Source organism: Halteromyces radiatus, assembly GCF_025201355.1.
Source record: "Halteromyces radiatus strain CBS 162.75 chromosome Unknown BX664scaffold_1, whole genome shotgun sequence".
Taxonomy (NCBI): domain Eukaryota; kingdom Fungi; phylum Mucoromycota; class Mucoromycetes; order Mucorales; family Cunninghamellaceae; genus Halteromyces; species Halteromyces radiatus.
The window spans coordinates 1,984,614-2,002,482 of record NW_026251687.1 but is presented as its reverse complement, the minus strand read 5'-3'; the positions used below and the strand labels follow the sequence as shown (position 1 = coordinate 2,002,482).

Here is a 17,869-nt window from a genome sequence, read left to right as displayed (position 1 = left end):
GGCTTATGATAAATTGATAAATACAAATAATAATTGGTATTTACCATCTGTCCGTTCTTTTCTTTTATGTAAGTCATTTGATTGTTGCGTAAAATGTATAAAGAAACGTTTTCAATGGTATTTTGTCTCATTAATCCCTGCCAGTCTCAGTTAAATACAATTTTATCATCTAAGGGAAAAAGCAATTTTATGGGCTAATTTTTGCTTAGTGTCAATAACAAAGGGGTTAAAATCGCGTCAAACAGTCTCTTTTCCCAGCTGGTCTCTGAATTCTTTTTTTTTTTACGTTTTAACTTCTGCTTTTTTTATAGAACTTAGTTTGTAGGTCCGTTACCTGAATCAAGAAAAGGGAACAGATATATATTGGTAGCAGTAGACTATCTTAGTGGAAGGCCACTTGCTCTTGTCATGAACTTTGCGGATGGTGATGGTGTAGTTGATTTCCTTTATCAAGACATCTTCTGTAATTTTGGTCCACCTAGGAAGCAACGTATATCAAGCACATATTTCCAGTATAAGCGGCATTCACGATTGCAAGGATATTACCATGAATCAAATACTAGGTATGGAATTGCTGTAACCTTTTTGATGATAAAACGGTGAATTCTTTTGCTAAATGGTGTAACATCGAAAACTGGACTTCATGGAGGTGAACACCAAAAGAAAACGGGCCGACCATCAAGAAAAGATCCGTACAAGATCCCTTTATGTGATAAAGAATATACAAACATGGATGAAACTGGTCTATATTATTCGGCATCACCTAGGTATACAATAGCCCATGCAGATAGCCAGTCCATCGCAGGTCAAAAAATTGGCAAATCATGTATCACAGTTGCAGTCCTTGCTAACGGCGATGGATCAGATCGAGATGCTTATTATATTAAGGATGATTTCCAAGGTAAGAAGAATTCAATGCTTTTATATTCCTTTTTACTAAACGTAGTTTTATAGGTGATGTGGCGAACAAGATTGCGACCTATCTTCCAACCTATCAAAAACATATAAAGTCTCTCAAGGACGATGGGTACACCGTCATTGGTTATATTAGGAAGTCCCCTGAAACTGAAACTATGGAAACCAGACATAGATTACTACATTCCATGAGCTCAAGACTTCAAGAAAGATCATTGGTGGATATGGTTTTTGCTTCTTCTTGCTGCCGTGCCTCTGATGCGATCGAAGAAAGGGATCTAGATAACAAATCCGCGGAAAAACTTGACGTTGCTGGCGACACTCAAGGTAAAACTATCAACATATCTCGAGAAGATCAGTGTCCTCACTTTTTTTTCTTTTTCACAGAAATGCTAACCTTCATCAGTGGAAAGACCAAGGTATGTCTTGTTATTCTGGATTATGCTGGTCTCAGCACAGATTGTGCTGATCTTAGAAAGTTCTTAGGGTAAGAAACAAATCAAAACAAGCTAACAACGAGCACAGGATGACCTGGTACTAATAATATTTTCTAATAGTAACTATCAACAAATCAAGAAAATCGTTGTCGATATGTTACCTTATACAAATGAAGTCAATATGTACGACTGCAGTCAGCTTTTGCAAGATCCCGACAAGTTAAAGGTCTTCGATTGCCGAAAAAGGCCTACCAAAGAAGCCATTGGTCTAGTATAGTTTGTTAGTATATATATATTTATGATAAAAAAATATCCAGTTTTTCTTCTGTTTTCGAGTTTATCCAACTTCCAATTAGTCTTTCTCGAAATTTTTATAAAGTTAACATTTGATGTCCAAAACTATGCGGTTTATATTGTTGGTTGGTTGTTGTGATGTTTAGTTAAATAAAATAAAAATAGTGAGAGAGAGAGAAATACAATGAAACTGATTAATAGTTTATTGATGAGAGAAAAGAACATCTTAATAAAAATAAAATAATACTAATTGATATACTAATCTGTCATTCTAATCTGATATTAAATAAAAGAGTTTGTGTTACTGAATCTATGATATCAATTGTAACTCCATAAACCTTGGATACAACAGTTGTCTTCAATGATGAACATGTGCTCATTTTTCAACTTTTATTTTAAAGTCCGTTGCTGTGATAAAGTTTTTTTCTGCCAATAGTTATGTGTACAACTTTTTTCAAAAGTTAATGAGAAAGAAACAAGAAAACCTTGTACGAGGACATCGTAGACAATCTGTCCTTCTCACAGAATCAGAGCTTCAAGACCTACGAGGTATATAGTTGTTCATATATATATATATGTATTAGTTTATTAACTAACTGAACTTTTTGGGGTTTTCCTTAGCAAGACAACGAACATTTGAAGGTGCTTACTGGAGAACATCTTTAGCAGCGTTTTCTACAGGTCTTTTGATATTGAAAGTGTTTACTCGAGAGTTCTATAAAATTGGTATTACTTTTTTTGTGTTTGGATTAGCTTTATTGGCCATAGCACTTTGGCGAAGAAGAACGGCTGGAGATGTGTTTGACTTGTCTATACCCTTTCGTACGAGTGGCAACTGGGTGCTTTTAACAACTGTGGCTACTCTAGCGACCTATATTGTCCTTTTTATCCTTTTATTGAATTTGTAAATAACTATTGTTCTCTTTCTAATTATTTGAATAAATATTAAATATATTCTTGTCAATGTCGTTGTCTTCGTTCATCATTAGATGTATTTTTTACAAGTTATATTATCTTGTGTTCTCCTTAAAAAAAAAGAAATCAAAAATCCCACGTTGATCTCAACAAAACGATGACCAAAAAAAAAAAAAAAAATCAATAAACTATAGAAAAAAGGGAGATGATTTATTATTTATCAGCACCACCCTGATTTATGTTGCATGATGATGATTAAACAGTTTCTAGATGTTTCAAATGATTGTATTTGGGTAATACCTCGCGAAGATAATCCAAATGTCGAAAATGTAATGTTGCTTGTCCCTAACAAAGTGATGCAGCGAAATGAACATGATGATCAATCAAATGAATAATGCTATAAAGTATTGATATGAATTTTTAGCTTACTGGTAAAACGTTGCTCTGTGTCCTTCGGTTAGGTTGGCTACCATATATAACTGTCATATCTTCAATTGTTTCATTGACTTCAGTAGAACATGCAGCTCCAATTACACAATGATTCCCAATGATAGTATTTCCTAAAACACGCGCTATTTTTCAAAAAGGTTTATAAGTTTAGGAATATATAACATCATATCCTTTGCGTAAAATGATAATCATTTACCTCGAGTACCGATCACATTATTATTCCCTAACCTTGATCCTTCTACATCTTTATATAGAAAAGAGGAAGAGTAACCGATGCATTTAGTGCGAAGAAAATATATCTGTTATTCAATATCATCATGTCTATCAACATTTTGTTATTATTTGACTTACAACACCCTACTTCAAACACGTTTTCGTCTCCAATAACTAATGGTGCTGCATTTCTATCCATCGAATTATTGGTAATAAGAAAAAAAAACACGTTCATTTTTTAAGTTTATGAAGAGTTGCTTATGTATATATTGCAAGGAAAGTTTATATGTTAACTTACTTGTTAAAGATGATTGTATTTTCTTCAATAATGTTGTTTTTGCCTATATATATAGGTCCATTTTCAGCAATAATACGACATTGTGGATGTAGTACTGTTCCTATAAACAAATATTGAACAAAAAACTCCTGTCACTATGTCATTTCAAAAAGATGGTTGCTGCCCTGAGTTTTTTATCGTTTTTTTTTTTTCTCCTTCAACGTACCAGCTCCTATTGATACCTCTCCTCGAAGTTCCGTCTCTTGGCATACAACTGTTCCTGGTCCTGCTGTAATACGATTTCTAGATGACTCCAAAAAAAAATGAAAATAAGTATAAAACTTGAAGTTTGTTTATGACTATTAATGAGAACTTTTTTTTTTTGATACCTTGACATAAGTGAAAAAGAAAAAGAAAGGCAATCAATCTTGTTATCGGGCACATGATCCTGATTGAAAGGCGGTCATAAAATTTACTTCTCGTTTGACCAATAAAATTGATTGATCATCTGCCAACACGACATAGTATGTTCATCAAAGTTGGTTGTCATTGAAAAATAGGCATCATCCAAGAGGATTTATCCATTGTGATATACTTTTATTATAAAATAGACACTTATCATAAAAAAAAAACCACAAACAAAAACAAACAAACTAGAAATATGAACATATAATAATTTATTTCACATGCCACCTGTACGTCCATTGGGACACTTGTTTGCATAATGACCTTGCTCTCCACATTTGTAACATGTTACATCTTCCAGTTTTCGATAAGGAGTTCTCTGAAAACCCTGCCTGTTATCACCATTTTGATGCCGTTGTTGTTGTTGATGTTGTTGTTGTGAGTAAAATGGTTGCTGTTGGTGTGATTGATATGAATGCTGCTGAGATTGAAGCTGTCGTTTTTGATGTTGATGATCTTGCGGTTGATTGTCCTGCTGCTGCTGTTGTTGTTGCTGTTGTAATTGTTGTTGAGGTTGTTGCTGTATTTCTTCACTGTTATTGCTAAGTGGTAGTTCATATTTAGGATGCCCATTAGGACAATTTAAACCATCCGGACAAAACCCAGTTAGATAAGCTTGACATACCATTTTACGAACATGTTTATGACGGCAATGAGGTCCTTAAGAAAGAATATAGAAACATTGATTAGGATCTATTTCATATATTTGCAAAAAAAAAAAGAGAGATACTTACCATGTTTACAAAACCCACGAGCATACCATGGACATTCTTTTTGCTTGCTTTCCGGATCAATATGAAGATACATACATTCATCACCATTACAACATTCTCCATACTTGGAATAAAACCAACATTCTGGCATCTTCTTCATATTAAATACATGGAGAAACTCACAGCGATCACCTTTTTTGCATAAACCCCTTAGCCAGTGTTTACATACTACTAACTTGTCCCTATCTGCTCCTCTGTGTTTGAATGGACATTGTGCACCTTTTGTACAAGTTCCTTTTAAAAAATATTTACATACTGGTTCATCTATCATTGACAAAATACGCACAAGGTAAGTCTTCCTTTTTTTTTCTCTCTCTCTTTTTTCTTTGTGTTATATAAGCCTACCTTCACGTTTGGAAAAGTTTGTCAAGTCCAAACCTAATTCTTCCTTAATAAAATCTTCAAAATCAAATTTGATATTGGTATGATCGGTATATTGAATAGGAGAGATTAGCATGATGAGTGGTAGTTAAAATGGTGTATGGAACAAGAAAACATATGTACTGCGCGCCTGTGATGGCACTCTAATATTCCTCACTCATCCCCCAACTTTTTCTGTCCGGTATTATCGGACATGCGGTATACGGAATCAGTCTTGTGGCTTTCGAAATTTTTCCACAGAAAAAAAAAAAAAAAGGGAATGCTCATTTAGTGTCACCATCATCAAAATTCATACATTGGGTAACATGGATGTTCATTCAAGTTAGTTTTCATATTTCAAATTACTATCTTCATGCATAATATTAAAACTGATTTATTTCAAGACATTAATGGTTTGATCATGTTTGATCCATCAATGACAATCATTCAAGGATAATTGAATCATATATTTTTAATTGTTTCTATCATCGTTCATAATGATCAATAGAGAATGGTAGTTTCATTATGATAAAGCATAGCGTAGGATATATAAAAAATAAAAAAATAAAAAAAAATTGTTAAAATAAAAGAAAACGACCAATAGACACGTGAAACCAGACCCCAGCACAAAACGGACGACGGAATCGATCTGTTCGAAGAACAGAACGGAGAGAAGGCTCATTCATTATTATCTCCGAAGAGATCCTGGATGGTGGTTGCCTGCGGTGATTACAGTTTGTTTGTTCAGTAAACATTTCTTTGAAAGTTTCTCTAAATGTACAGATCCACTCTTACAGCGGCCAAATGGTCGTTCCGACGAAGTTTTGCTACAGCCATAAAGCCAAATATCAAACTACTTGCCAAGTTGAGACAGGAAACTGAGGTATCAATGGCAAAAGCCAAGGAAGCTTTGGTAAAGAACGACAACGACTATGACTTGGCTTTGAATTGGTTGAATCAGGATGCTCTGACTTCAGGTGCAAAAAAGGCAGCCAAGGTGGCTGATCGTGTTGCTGGTGAAGGACTTGTTAGCACTGCTTCTGTGAACGCTCGAAGCACTATTGTTGAGGTACTTGCTGTTCAATAAAAAAAAAAAAGAAAAGGATTCAAAAAATTAACCAAGTTTTTTTTTCTCACTTTTTATCATGTAGCTCAACTGTGAAACTGATTTTGTTTCTCGTAATAGTGTTTTCAAAAATCTTGCTTCTCGAATTGCAGCCACATCATTATTGATACATGAACCTGTTCTTAATGGATCTGCCATTGAAGAAATCCCTGTATCGGTTCTCATGAAGGCTCCTTTGATGCCACATTCTGATCATACTGAAGGTTCAACTGAGGATCTTGGCAAGACAGTAGAGGACGTTATTGTAAAAACCATTGGTATTTTGGGTGAAAATATTACCTTGCGACGAGCAGCTGTGGTAAATCATGGTGTTTCAGCAAGCTATATTCATGGTGGTGATGGTTCAACAGGGAAAATTGGTGGTCTTGCAGTTTTAGAGGTGGATGGAGATATCTCTCAGGGAAACATGGAAGCTCTTACGAAGTCTGCTAGGCAAGTAGCACGCCAAGCTGTTGGATTCAATCCTAAATATGCAAGGGAACAGGATGTACCTGCTGAAGACTTGGAACAGCAAACCGATCGATCATCCTACTTGAAAGAAGTTGTGTTATCAAATCAAGCCTATTTAATGAATCCTGAACAATGTGTAAGTGATTATATTACTCAAGTAGCAAAGGATGCTGGTTTTGAAGGTGCCCGATTATTGGATTTCGTACGTTGGGAAGCTGGAGAAAATATAGAAAAACGGGTTGATAACTTTACTGATGATGTGATGAAAGCTGCACGTGGGGAATAATTTAGGATGTATCCGAAAATAATAAAAAGAAGTTAAATAAAACATCTGTAAATTTTCCATCCTAGAGAACAAAAGCTAGTCGTATAGACTTTCATGATATATGTAATGATCCCTATGATGATAACTCCTATGATAATAATAATAATACTGATATTAGTGTTTGTGTGAAAAGACATTGATAATTTTATTGAAGGATGTAACGTAATTCTAAGACTAAGACTGACTATCAATAGGAACCGCCGCGACCGTTGAACCAGATAAGAGAGAATACAACCAAGACAAATGAAAAAAAGGGGTCTACCAAAAGATACCTTTATTCCTGCATAGTGAAAAAAAAAGAGAGAAGTCAAAAAAAAAAAAAAGCGCTGAGAGAAACGGGGAAGAGAAAGAAAATGAAAAGAAAATTCAGAAAGAAAAAGTTTTTCTTTTTCTGAGAGTATACTTTCAGAATTTCTGTTTTATGAATCGTATCCTTACGTTATACAAGCGATTGCCACCAAGATCCAACCTTGTCAAAGGTAGAAAATACTTGTCTACCTTAGCAACAACAGGTCTTATTGTATTTGGTGTTCCACTAGGTTTGTATACTTACAAGGTGAGAAGAACAAAGTCAAATAAGAAAATTGTCACTTATTCGGATTCCTTTTTTTTTTTTTTGTTCATAGTGTCTAATGTTAATAGCTTTCCAGAACAAACTCATCTACATGGGTTATCTTCCACCAGGATCGCGACATAATCAAGATTTTAAACAACAGATACCCTCGTCTTTGAACGTCCAAGAGGAGTTCATCAATACAGTCGATAATATACGCTTACATGGTTTTCAGGTTACCAAGAAACAAACCGTGAGTGCTGATATAACAGTGAGAAAAAAGTCAGATCCTATTTTGATCTATTTTCAAGGGAACGCAGGGAATATGGCGGACCGTTTTGAGCTCTTTAAATGCATTTTGACAGCTATTCCGAATTTGACTATTATCGGTATTGCATATCGCCAATATGGCAATAGTGAAGGTTATGCGACAGAAAAAGGTTTACAAAAAGATGCTCAAGCAATATTAGACTCAGTACTAGCAAAATGTGATCCATCTGCCGCTGTGTATCTTTATGGTCATTCTTTAGGTGGTGCTGTAGCTGTTGATTTAATGAAAAATTTGATATTACATGAATCCAAAAATAACAACAAGAAAAAGATTGACCGTATTCAAGGTATCATCATAGAAAACACATTTACAAGCATCTATGATATGGTGAATAGTCTTTATCCAAAGTATAGTCCTTATCCATACATTGCTAAATATTGTTTGTGGAATCATTGGTGCACTGATGCTAATCTTCGGTATCTACCATCCACTACCCGATTCCTTTTCCTATCATCAGATAATGATGAAATTGTGCCTTCATCACACATGAGAAAGTTATATAGTATTGCTCGATATCATCCTCTACATAATGCAACTTTGGTTAGATTTAAACGATCCCTTCATATGGATATTTACTCTAAGGAAACCAAATTATTTCAAACCACATTACGTGATTTCATCAAATGACAATATATTTTTTATACATATATATATATATATATATGGATTTAATAATGATCAACTATTGAATGTTCATTCTTTTTTCTTCCTTACAAAAAAAAAAAAAAAAAAAAAAGAGAGAGGGAAAGAAGAGATACTTGATCCCTTTAATATTCTAATCTAATGTTTATAACTTTGAATCACCAGATAACGATCTGTATGGAATCAGCTTGTTCTTGTAAAGAATATTTTCAATTTCCAAAAGAACACTAGCATCTTCGATTGTACCTGGAATTCTCACCTCTTTTCCATCAACCATATCTCTAATACATCGTCGAAGGACTTTTCCACTTCTTGTTTTGGGTAATCTAGATACAATCACTGCGGTATCGAAACATGCAATGGCTCCAAGGTCATTACGAGTAGCCTTGATAAGTTCGGGTAAAATGGTTTTGTTGAATTCTTCTTGTGTACAGTGAGCATGATCCTGTTGGAGTACTATGACACCCATGGGTACATGTCCTTTCATTTTCATTGGATCAGGAAGAGGAACGACACAGCATTCAACTACTTTTGGATGAGACATGATGATTTGTTCCACTGAGCCTGGTAATGTGAAGAAAAATGAGAAAAAATGTTATCTTGTGTTCATAAGATACAGTTCATTATCAGGCATATTATGATATTTTTTTTTTTTTACCTGTTGATAGACGATGTCCTGCGACATTGATGATATCATCTGTTCTTGACATGACATGAATGTATCTAAGAAAGAAGGGGTGATCAATATATTAGTTTTTTTTTTTTTTTTTTTTCCCTTTACAAAAAGAAAAAAGAGATAAATTGTATTTACCCTTCTTCATCAATCATGCCTGCATCACCTGTATCATAATATCCAGGGTACTTTGCAAAATAACTTGTTTCATAACTATCCCGATTATTCCAGAGATAAGGGAAGGAAGCAGGTGGTAAAGGTAATTTCAACACAATATTACCAAAACGATTGGGTTCAGTTATTTCTTCATTAGAATCTTCATCCAAAATCTTGATGATTGATCCAGGTACTTGTTTACCAGCCGATCCGAACTTGACTTTTTCCTTTTTACCTGTACCCAAGCAAGTGGATGTCATTGGAAACCCTGTCTCTGTCTTCATATATATATATATATATATAAAGAAAAGTTTAATTAGATGTTCAACTTTGCATATTATCCTTCATTTTTTTTTTTTACCTGCCAATAGTTATCAATAACATAACAATCTGGACCTACGATCTCCTGACACCAATTCAGTGTTTCAATATCACTACGTTCACTACAAATGAATAAATAGAATAACGGATGAGTCAATAAAAAAAAAAAGGTTTCTTTCGGTCATAATAGAAAAGATCATCTTACCCCGCAACAAAGACAGCTTTCAATTTTGTTAAAGAGTACTTTTTGGCTAAATCACCATGAGGATCTTCACGACGCATGGCTCTGATTGCGGTGGGAGCAGTAAACATCACTTTGACGTTATAATCGGATAAAAGGCGCCAAAAAGTGCCAGCATCCGGTGTTTGAACAGGTTTTCCTTCATACATAACTGATGTTGCACCCGCCAAAAAGGGTCCATATACGGTATAGCTATTAAAGATCGATCATTCAAATTTTAACATTAGCCCTAATTGTTGACAACAAACATCGGGACATGACCCACATATATATATACATATATAATTGATTACCTATGACTAACAGCCCATCCGATATCACTGGCCGTAAACATACATTCTCCTGCTTTGACATTAAAGACGTAATCCATCGACCATCGTAAAGCGACAGCATGACCTCCGTTTGTTCGACAAATACCTTTAGGTACACCTGTTGTACCTGATGTATAAAGAACATACAGAGGATCTTCCGAAGCTACTGCCGTACATGCCAATACCTGTTTACCTTCTTTCCTTATCCGATCCATTTCACTTTGATAATCACGATCTCCATCTATATGGTTGATAGGAGCAGTCAACTTTGTAGGACGCTGAAGTAAAAGTCGAATAGGTACTTTATAAGATGCAATATTAATAGCAGATTCCAATAATGCTTATTGTAATAACAAAATAGATAAATATTAGCATCATTAAAATAAATTCATGCATAATTGGTGAACGTTCGATTGTACTTACGCTTATAAGGAATAATTCCTTTTGGTTCGATACCACAACTCGCTGTTATTACCACCTTGGGACGACAATCATCAATACGTTTCGCCAATTCCTTCGGAGCAAAGCCACCTATGATTGATATTAAAAAAAAAAAAGTTCATCAGCCTTTGTGAGTCCTTTTTTTTTTTCCTTACCAAATACGGCGCTATGAACGGCACCCAAACGAGCACAGGCCAAAAATGCAACTATAGCTTCAGGTACCATAGGCATATAGATAAGTACGGTATCACCTTTCTTCACATCATGAGACACCAATACACCAGCTAAAGTTTGTACCTCGTCTAGCAATTGAGAATAGGTCAATACCTTTTTCGCAGGTACCATAGCAGAATCCCATATTAAAGCTGGTTGATGAGGTCGGTTAATACAGTGACGATCTACAGCATTGTAACAGGTATTCAAAACCCCTCCTGGAAACCAAACAAATGGATTAGGTCCTTTGGCTTTTTTCTCAATCACAGTAGTTGGTGGTTGTATCCAGTCAATATTTTTGGCTGCTTCATTCCAAAGGGTAATATCTATATTAGAAGTCATTTGATATACATATATATGTTGAGAATAAATAAAAAAAAAATTAAAAAATAAATAAACAAAAAGGGGAAAGAAAATGTAGTACGTATAGTCCTTTTCTTTTCTCTCTCTTTTTCTTTTTTTTTTTTTTAGCTGGAGGGCTGAATCAGACGTACATTGGTAACACCGTGAGAATACATCTACAAGGTGACACAACATAGTTTATTTTTTTTTTTTTTTCTCCTCTCCTTTTCCCAAACATATTTAACTTTATTAATCACTTTATGAAGATATCCATCTCTTCTTTTTGCACTATTAATTACTATCAGGTAGGGGATGAGATATTCACTGGCATAAAGTCTGACTTTATATTTTCAAAGATGAATATGCACCATTTTTCTTAGCAATCAATGAAGGTAATGTAAGGGCTTTTTTAGGGGTTTTTATTTTCACGGATTCATATTGATCTACGATAATAATAATAAGTGATGATTAAAAAAAAAGTTTATCTCTTTTTTTTTTTTTTTCTTATCAAAAATGACAAACCTTTATGAACAGGCGGACATGGTGGTTTCTTTTTTAATGACTTGAAAACCCCTTTTAATGGACTAACAGTATTAATACATCGTTCAAAAGCTTTATCTATATATATACAAATATATGATAATGGTTATAAAACAAATCAAAATAAGATCATATATATCTCTTACTATAAGCTAACATGCGTTCGTTTCTATCAAGAATCATTGTGATATCTCGTAATCTTAGTGGTTCAAAATTCACTTCTTTTATCTTTGATTCTTCATTTAAAGACATTTTCCTTTCTGAGTCTCTCTTTTGTTCTATAGGTACGGCTGGTAATGGTTTTTCTTTATCAAATGATTTTCTTTTTTTGGTTTTGACTGGTGTAGGTGATGGCGTTGGAATAGTAAACAAATCCATACTTTTTGGTCTATTGAATTTTTCATTCTTTGTAAAAAAGTTTAGCGTTTTGGTAGCGTGACTGAAAGATTTCCGTTTTGCACCAAGTGTTGATATCCGTTTACGATAACTGCTAACACTTGATTTTTCTAAGACTGACGGTGGTATCGGTGGTGGTGGTGATGGAGGCAATGAAGGATATTGTCTGTTTTCTAATAAGGATGACCTTTTACTAGTAGAGAGTACATATTCGTTTTTTGTGTCGAGATGGATATCAGCCAAGTCTTCCGCAATAGTAGTCGAAACTGAAGACACTCGACTAACTGTATCTGTATTATCGAAACTATGAGGTTTATTTATCCATGCTAGTGTTAAAATAAAAAGAAGGTTATTCATTAACAAAAAAAAAAAAGAAAAGAAAAGAAAAGAAAAGGGAAAAAGAGAGTTACTTACTTTTTACATTTTGTTCTGATTCAGTTGTTGGCATTGTATTTGAGGAAGAAGTCAGTTGAAACAAAGAAAAAGTGTGACTACAGTTTAGAACGAAAAGAATTATTTTTAAGACTTAATGAATCTGCAAACAATGGCGTACAGAATGATATCAATCAGGTAGGTTTGTCAATAATAGAATACACCCCCTTAATATTCTAACCTTTATCGTGCAAGTCCCTAGTTTGACAAAATCTTCTATTCGCTTGCATTTCAGACGGAGTACAAATACATTATGGTGAATAGAATCAAATAATTGTTCAAAAAAAAAAGAAGTTTATTCTAATTTAACTATGTAAAAAGAACTAAACTATATATTTTATTCAGGTTTTCCTTTTTCAAAATCCACAACAGCAGCCTTATAGAAAGCTTCAGAAAGATAAACACGAGCAGCAGTAAGAGAAAGACATTTAGCAGCACGGAGAGTAAGTTCATGAGCCTTTTCAGTAGCAGCAGCATCAGCGAATTCTTTGGTGTGATTAGTAGCAGTAGTGGCAATACCAAAAGCAGGATGAATAGAAGGTACAGCATAACTAAAATTACCCATATCAGTAGAAGCTCCAATGATTTGTTCTTCTTCAGCACGAGGGAGATATTTAACACCTTGTCGTTCCATCAATTCCTTGTAATATTCGGCAAGAGTTGTGTTCATAAAAACATCTATATATTTATATATAAACGTTCCAAACACAGTTAGTCATTAAAGTACTTCTAATTTCTTGTATATCACTTGTTTTTTTTTTTTAATATTTAATAATTAATACCTTCCACTGGTCCCTTTGCACCCCATGACATTTTGTAAGTACATCCAGTTGCTTTTGCTGCTGCCTTGAAACAATTTTCCATCTTGATCTTCAAGTCTTCTAATTGCTTTCGTGTGACTGATCGTGCATAAAGTCGTGCGGCAGAATGAGCAGGAATAACATTGGCCTAAAAGTAAAAAAATGAAAATAATGTAGATGAATAAGTCAAAATTTTTTTTATAAAGTTGAATAATAATAAAAACTTACGGCTTGACCTCCATCTGTGATAATACCATGCATTCTATATTAAATCAAATAATTTACAAAAATTAATTGAATAAATAAAATCATTTATTTCTATGTTCTTACCTATTGCTTGGAAGTACTTGTTGTCTAAGCATAGCCATATTATCAAAACCTTGCATAATCGCATCCACCGCATTAATTCCGTTCCAAGGAGCCATGCCTGCATGACTTTGCTTTCCAAAGAATTCAACTTCCAAAGTATCCAAAGCCAACATACGAACATACAATGAATCTTGCGCAAAAGGATGCTATATTTTCCCCAAAGAACAAAAAAAAAAAAAAAAAAAAGAGAGAGAGAACATTTATAGAAAGGGATGATTAATAAAACATAATTAAGTGTTTTTTTTTTCTTTAAACATTTTAATTTTGATAACTTACCAACATCATAGATACATCAACGCGACGGTGCACTTCACCTGACACACCCAGTTGAAATGCCTCCAACAGTAGCCATAATACATTCGAGTTGCTTCCTATTAAATAAAGGAAGAAAAAGCGCAAACTGTAATACCATTTTTAAAATATCTCATGTAATAAAGTCGTTTTCTAATTTACCTAGTCATCATGCTGGTCAGAGACAACTCAAAAGAAGATCGAATATCAACATCAAAAGTATCATCCTCAAAGCAAAAAAGCAAGCCTACTTGCACAATATGTTCCCTAAAGGTCGAACCCCAAGGCTATTCAAACACATATTTTTGTATCTGAAGAGGGATGGGCAAGCCATTGTGGGAGGCAGAGGGACATCAGCTAAGGAAGTAGAACGAACTACTACAGATCCAACAAGGTCTTTCAATATTTCAATCGAAAGCACGAGAGGCAAAACTGATGTTCCAAGACACCGGCGCAGGCAAGAGTACAATAGGTTTGAGTAGAGTAAACTGTGCTTTTTGCAAAGAGAAAGAGACAACTAATGAAGATAACCAAACCCAGTTGAAATGCCTCCAACAGTAGCCATAATACATTCGAGTTGTTTCCTATTAAATAAAGGAAGAAAAAGCGCAAACTGTAATATCATTTTTAAAATATCTCATGTAATAAAGTCGTTTTCTAATTTACCTAGTCATCATGCTGGTCAGAGACAACTCAAAAGAAGATCGAATATCAACATCAAAAGTATCATTCTCAAAGCAAAAAAGCAAGCCTACTTGCACAATATGTTCCCTAAAGGTCGAACCCCAAGGCTATTCAAACACATATTTTTGTATCTGAAGAGGGATGGGCAAGCCATTGTGGGAGGCAGAGGGACATCAGCTAAGGAAGTAGAATGAACTACTGCAGATCCAACAAGGTCTTTCAATATTTCAATCGAAAGCACGAGAGGCAAAACTGATGTTCCAAGACACCGGCGCAGGCAAGAGTACAATAGGTTTGAGTAGAGTAAACTGTGCTTTTTGCAAAGAGAAAGAGACAACTAATGAAGATAACCGAACCCAGTTGAAATGCCTCCAACAGTAGCCATAATACATTCGAGTTGTTTCCTATTAAATAAAGGAAGAAAAAGCGCAAACTGTAATATCATTTTTAAAATATCTCATGTAATAAAGTCGTTTTCTAATTTACCTAGTCATCATGCTGGTCAGAGACACGTTCAAGAGAAAAAAAAACAGGATTGCTCCGCTCACGACTTTTCTGACTGGTTTTTCACAACTTTTTGCGCCACACAACTTTTTGCGCACGACTTTTTGCGCACGACTTTTTGCGTACAACTTTTTGTGCACAACTTTTTGTATCTTCCCGTTTAAAGACACTCGTACAAAAGACATCTTTATTATTATATTCCAATACAAAGGAAATAATTTTTACTATCTTTCGTGTATAATAAAACCTCTTCTCTGTGTGTTAAAGCATCGAATTATTGTATTCAAATTTATTACACTAAATGAAATGTTTTAAGAAAGTAAACGCATTATACTTACTTTCGCTTCTTTCTAAATTCCTCTTTTTTGTTCTCTCTTTTTCTTTTAGGCGCTCTCAGGATTAAACGTATCTTCTTTGCTGTTGCTGTTCGAGGTGTGACTGGAGAGGACGGTGAAGAAGATAGTGGCGATACATATGAAAATGGAGATTCCGATAACATGGGAGATGATGGAGAAGGGGACGATAAGTGTGGAGAAGGGGACGATAAGTGTGGAGAAGGGGACGATAAGTGTGGAGAAGGGCACGATAAGTGTGGAGAAGAGGACGATAAGTGTGGAGACACGGATAGATGTGTGGATCGTGGTGGTGGAGAAGGTACCCGTTTGAAGGAAGATAGAGATCGTATTAGTGGTGAAAACGATAGTTGTGGAGATGGTACTGTAGAGGATGGGGAAGAACGTAGCGGCGAAACATAAGAAAAGGAAGATTCCTGAATTGACGTGGGAGATGATGGAGGAGGAGGTGATAAGTGTGGAGACGTGGACAAACGTGTGGATCGTGGCGGTGGTGATGCTGATTTGCTTGGATATGATGACAGCGATCGAGATGATGGCGATGATTTCGTATAATTCGGAGCAGGATATTCTACAAGTTTATAGAATACATAGATTGTGTTTACCACTTTACCATGTATTTTTTTACCATTTATGTTTTTCATTCTTCCTGCCATGTTGTCCGCTATATATTTCTTTCCGTCTACGTTCATGTAAGAGTAAAAATGGCCACCAATAGCCGATTGTGCTAAAATTCTGCCGCAGATTTCATAGTAGTTGTAATCTATAACGACGCTTTCAGGATAGTCATACTGATCTTCATTTGATTGTGATATTATTGCATCATTGATGGTAAGGAAGCTTGCCGGAAACAGTACTTCACCCTGTCGATATTTGTCCTTATTGAATAGTATTCCAACTGGTTCGTCATCCTTTTTCCGTATGACTTCGAATGCTTTGATTGACCGATGATCATTGAAAATGACAGAGAAATATTCTTGCAAAGGGCCATCATCTGTTATTGCATGATATACAAGTTGGCAGTCTGAAAGGTTGTGCTTTTCGAACCCATTTTCCCATAAGTACTCCCTTGCAAATTTTGTTCCTAGGACAAATTGCTCTTTCTCGGAATACTTTTTAAGTATGCTGATGAAATAAGAGATTCCTTTTTCATCTGCGTCATAAGGCAATACGTTTGGTAGGATAATCCTAAGTACGATCTCAATGACACAATCAATGTAACAGGAGTTGCTTTCCCACCGAGCCAAAGAAAGCTTGTCGTCATTTTTGTTTTCGCTGTCATTTATCCTGTCAACTACCGACTTTCGTATTTGCTTTTGTTTCTTCGTTGGCCGACCTTTGGGTTTGATATTTTGGGGCAGAATGAGTTGACGACTAACTGATGGCATTACTTCCTTGGGACCACTGTCATCGATGATGTTTTGAACTATCACAGACACCTTGCTAACTACCTCATTTAGCGCAGAAGTTGGGAGCTTTTCCAATAAGCTACGAATATTGTCCATGGCAGCTTCGTGATCAACGATCAAACCGGTTTCCAGTGTTATGTGGGAGCTTCCTATTTCTAATAAGCAGAAACGGTAGGGTCAGAATACATTATCGTAATTATACTGTAATATAAAACAATATATGCTGTAATTGCAAAAGAATGACTGTGAAGCTATACCTTCTTTCTTCAAATGCCAGAACATGTCTATATCGTCAGCTATCAGTACGCCGGGAAGAGTATGTTTGCATAAAAGTCCATAGCTGCTACGAGCAGCACAATTACATTCAGATTCTTCACCAACAGTATCTCTCTTTCGATATTCATTGTAAAGTAAATTCAGCGCGAAATGAGATATTTTCCCTACTATGTCCTTGAAATATTTTTCTTCATAGAGATTCACTGGACTGGACTCCATTTCAAATTCAAACCTAATCCTCTGTTCCCGAAACTAACATAAGAAGAAATGGGATTTATATTCACTTTACTACAAAAAATTTTGATGATATGGAGTTGGTACTGTAGTTTACCTGATCAGTGAGCCACTGCCCCACCTTTCCTGCCAAACTGCCTACACTCATCTTCCTTGCAAGCATTGTCTTTAAAGACGAATGAGCACTTTCTGCCCTTTGGGTTGTCCTTGTTCCGTAGTGCCTTACGGTTTCACACCACGGTCCTCCCCACTTGTGCTTGATAGATAAAAGCCTTTTTTACAAAATAAAGTAAAGCAACGTTAAATATATCACTATGATAAAGCAAGAACCATAACGGTACTTACTGATCGAGTTGC

The 17,869-nt window shown here is 35.1% G+C and overlaps 9 protein-coding genes across 9 annotated transcripts; 4 read left to right on the top strand and 5 right to left on the bottom strand.

Annotated features, from left to right (window-relative positions):
* Window positions 1-268: 268 nt before the first annotated feature.
* Window positions 269-1,743, top strand: BX664DRAFT_289216 (uncharacterized protein). Its single transcript, XM_051541828.1, has 4 exons — window positions 269-901; window positions 955-1,242; window positions 1,303-1,402; window positions 1,473-1,743. The coding sequence occupies exons 1-4, from the start codon at window positions 730-732 to the stop codon at window positions 1,627-1,629; spliced, it is 717 nt and encodes a 238-aa protein (XP_051404801.1). The 5' UTR covers window positions 269-729; the 3' UTR covers window positions 1,630-1,743.
* A 363-nt stretch (window positions 1,744-2,106) lies between these two features.
* Window positions 2,107-2,610, top strand: BX664DRAFT_320724 (uncharacterized protein). Its single transcript, XM_051543171.1, has 2 exons — window positions 2,107-2,195; window positions 2,268-2,610. The coding sequence occupies exons 1-2, from the start codon at window positions 2,111-2,113 to the stop codon at window positions 2,552-2,554; spliced, it is 372 nt and encodes a 123-aa protein (XP_051404800.1). The 5' UTR covers window positions 2,107-2,110; the 3' UTR covers window positions 2,555-2,610.
* A 140-nt stretch (window positions 2,611-2,750) lies between these two features.
* BX664DRAFT_16141 (trimeric LpxA-like protein) lies at window positions 2,751-3,977 on the bottom strand. Its single transcript, XM_051539940.1, has 7 exons — window positions 3,891-3,977; window positions 3,728-3,804; window positions 3,523-3,622; window positions 3,363-3,415; window positions 3,208-3,255; window positions 2,991-3,133; window positions 2,751-2,906 (listed from the first exon to the last, which is right to left on the bottom strand). The coding sequence occupies exons 1-7, from the start codon at window positions 3,896-3,898 to the stop codon at window positions 2,817-2,819; spliced, it is 519 nt and encodes a 172-aa protein (XP_051404799.1). The 5' UTR covers window positions 3,899-3,977; the 3' UTR covers window positions 2,751-2,816.
* On the bottom strand, window positions 3,922-5,255 carry BX664DRAFT_289211 (cleavage and polyadenylation specificity factor subunit 4). The gene is made up of 3 exons (XM_051541827.1): window positions 5,085-5,255; window positions 4,701-5,003; window positions 3,922-4,626 (listed from the first exon to the last, which is right to left on the bottom strand). Exons 1-3 carry the CDS (start codon window positions 5,194-5,196, stop codon window positions 4,184-4,186), a joined length of 858 nt encoding a protein of 285 aa, XP_051404798.1. The 5' UTR covers window positions 5,197-5,255; the 3' UTR covers window positions 3,922-4,183.
* Window positions 5,256-5,594: 339 nt separating this feature from the next.
* BX664DRAFT_354683 (elongation factor TS-domain-containing protein) lies at window positions 5,595-7,128 on the top strand. The gene is made up of 2 exons (XM_051547756.1): window positions 5,595-6,168; window positions 6,251-7,128. Exons 1-2 carry the CDS (start codon window positions 5,875-5,877, stop codon window positions 6,959-6,961), a joined length of 1,005 nt encoding a protein of 334 aa, XP_051404797.1. The 5' UTR covers window positions 5,595-5,874; the 3' UTR covers window positions 6,962-7,128.
* A 278-nt stretch (window positions 7,129-7,406) lies between these two features.
* On the top strand, window positions 7,407-8,511 carry BX664DRAFT_289207 (Alpha/Beta hydrolase protein; the record flags this gene model as incomplete). Its single annotated transcript, XM_051541826.1, has 2 exons — window positions 7,407-7,556; window positions 7,627-8,511. The coding sequence occupies exons 1-2, from the start codon at window positions 7,422-7,424 to the stop codon at window positions 8,509-8,511; spliced, it is 1,020 nt and encodes a 339-aa protein (XP_051404796.1). The 5' UTR covers window positions 7,407-7,421.
* Window positions 8,512-8,627: 116 nt separating this feature from the next.
* On the bottom strand, window positions 8,628-11,353 carry BX664DRAFT_272334 (uncharacterized protein). The gene is made up of 8 exons (XM_051541182.1): window positions 10,825-11,353; window positions 10,652-10,759; window positions 10,211-10,568; window positions 9,882-10,109; window positions 9,717-9,798; window positions 9,338-9,633; window positions 9,185-9,249; window positions 8,628-9,090 (listed from the first exon to the last, which is right to left on the bottom strand). Exons 1-8 carry the CDS (start codon window positions 11,222-11,224, stop codon window positions 8,672-8,674), a joined length of 1,956 nt encoding a protein of 651 aa, XP_051404795.1. The 5' UTR covers window positions 11,225-11,353; the 3' UTR covers window positions 8,628-8,671.
* BX664DRAFT_320710 (uncharacterized protein) lies at window positions 11,328-12,932 on the bottom strand. Its single transcript, XM_051543170.1, has 5 exons — window positions 12,788-12,932; window positions 12,575-12,730; window positions 11,911-12,486; window positions 11,747-11,842; window positions 11,328-11,667 (listed from the first exon to the last, which is right to left on the bottom strand). The coding sequence occupies exons 2-5, from the start codon at window positions 12,606-12,608 to the stop codon at window positions 11,567-11,569; spliced, it is 807 nt and encodes a 268-aa protein (XP_051404794.1). The 5' UTR covers window positions 12,609-12,730; window positions 12,788-12,932; the 3' UTR covers window positions 11,328-11,566.
* Window positions 12,782-14,321, bottom strand: BX664DRAFT_16033 (peptidase M20, dimerization domain-containing protein). The gene is made up of 5 exons (XM_051539936.1): window positions 14,038-14,321; window positions 13,723-13,907; window positions 13,621-13,654; window positions 13,375-13,540; window positions 12,782-13,270 (listed from the first exon to the last, which is right to left on the bottom strand). Exons 1-5 carry the CDS (start codon window positions 14,044-14,046, stop codon window positions 12,930-12,932), a joined length of 735 nt encoding a protein of 244 aa, XP_051404793.1. The 5' UTR covers window positions 14,047-14,321; the 3' UTR covers window positions 12,782-12,929.
* Window positions 14,322-17,869: the final 3,548 nt, after the last annotated feature.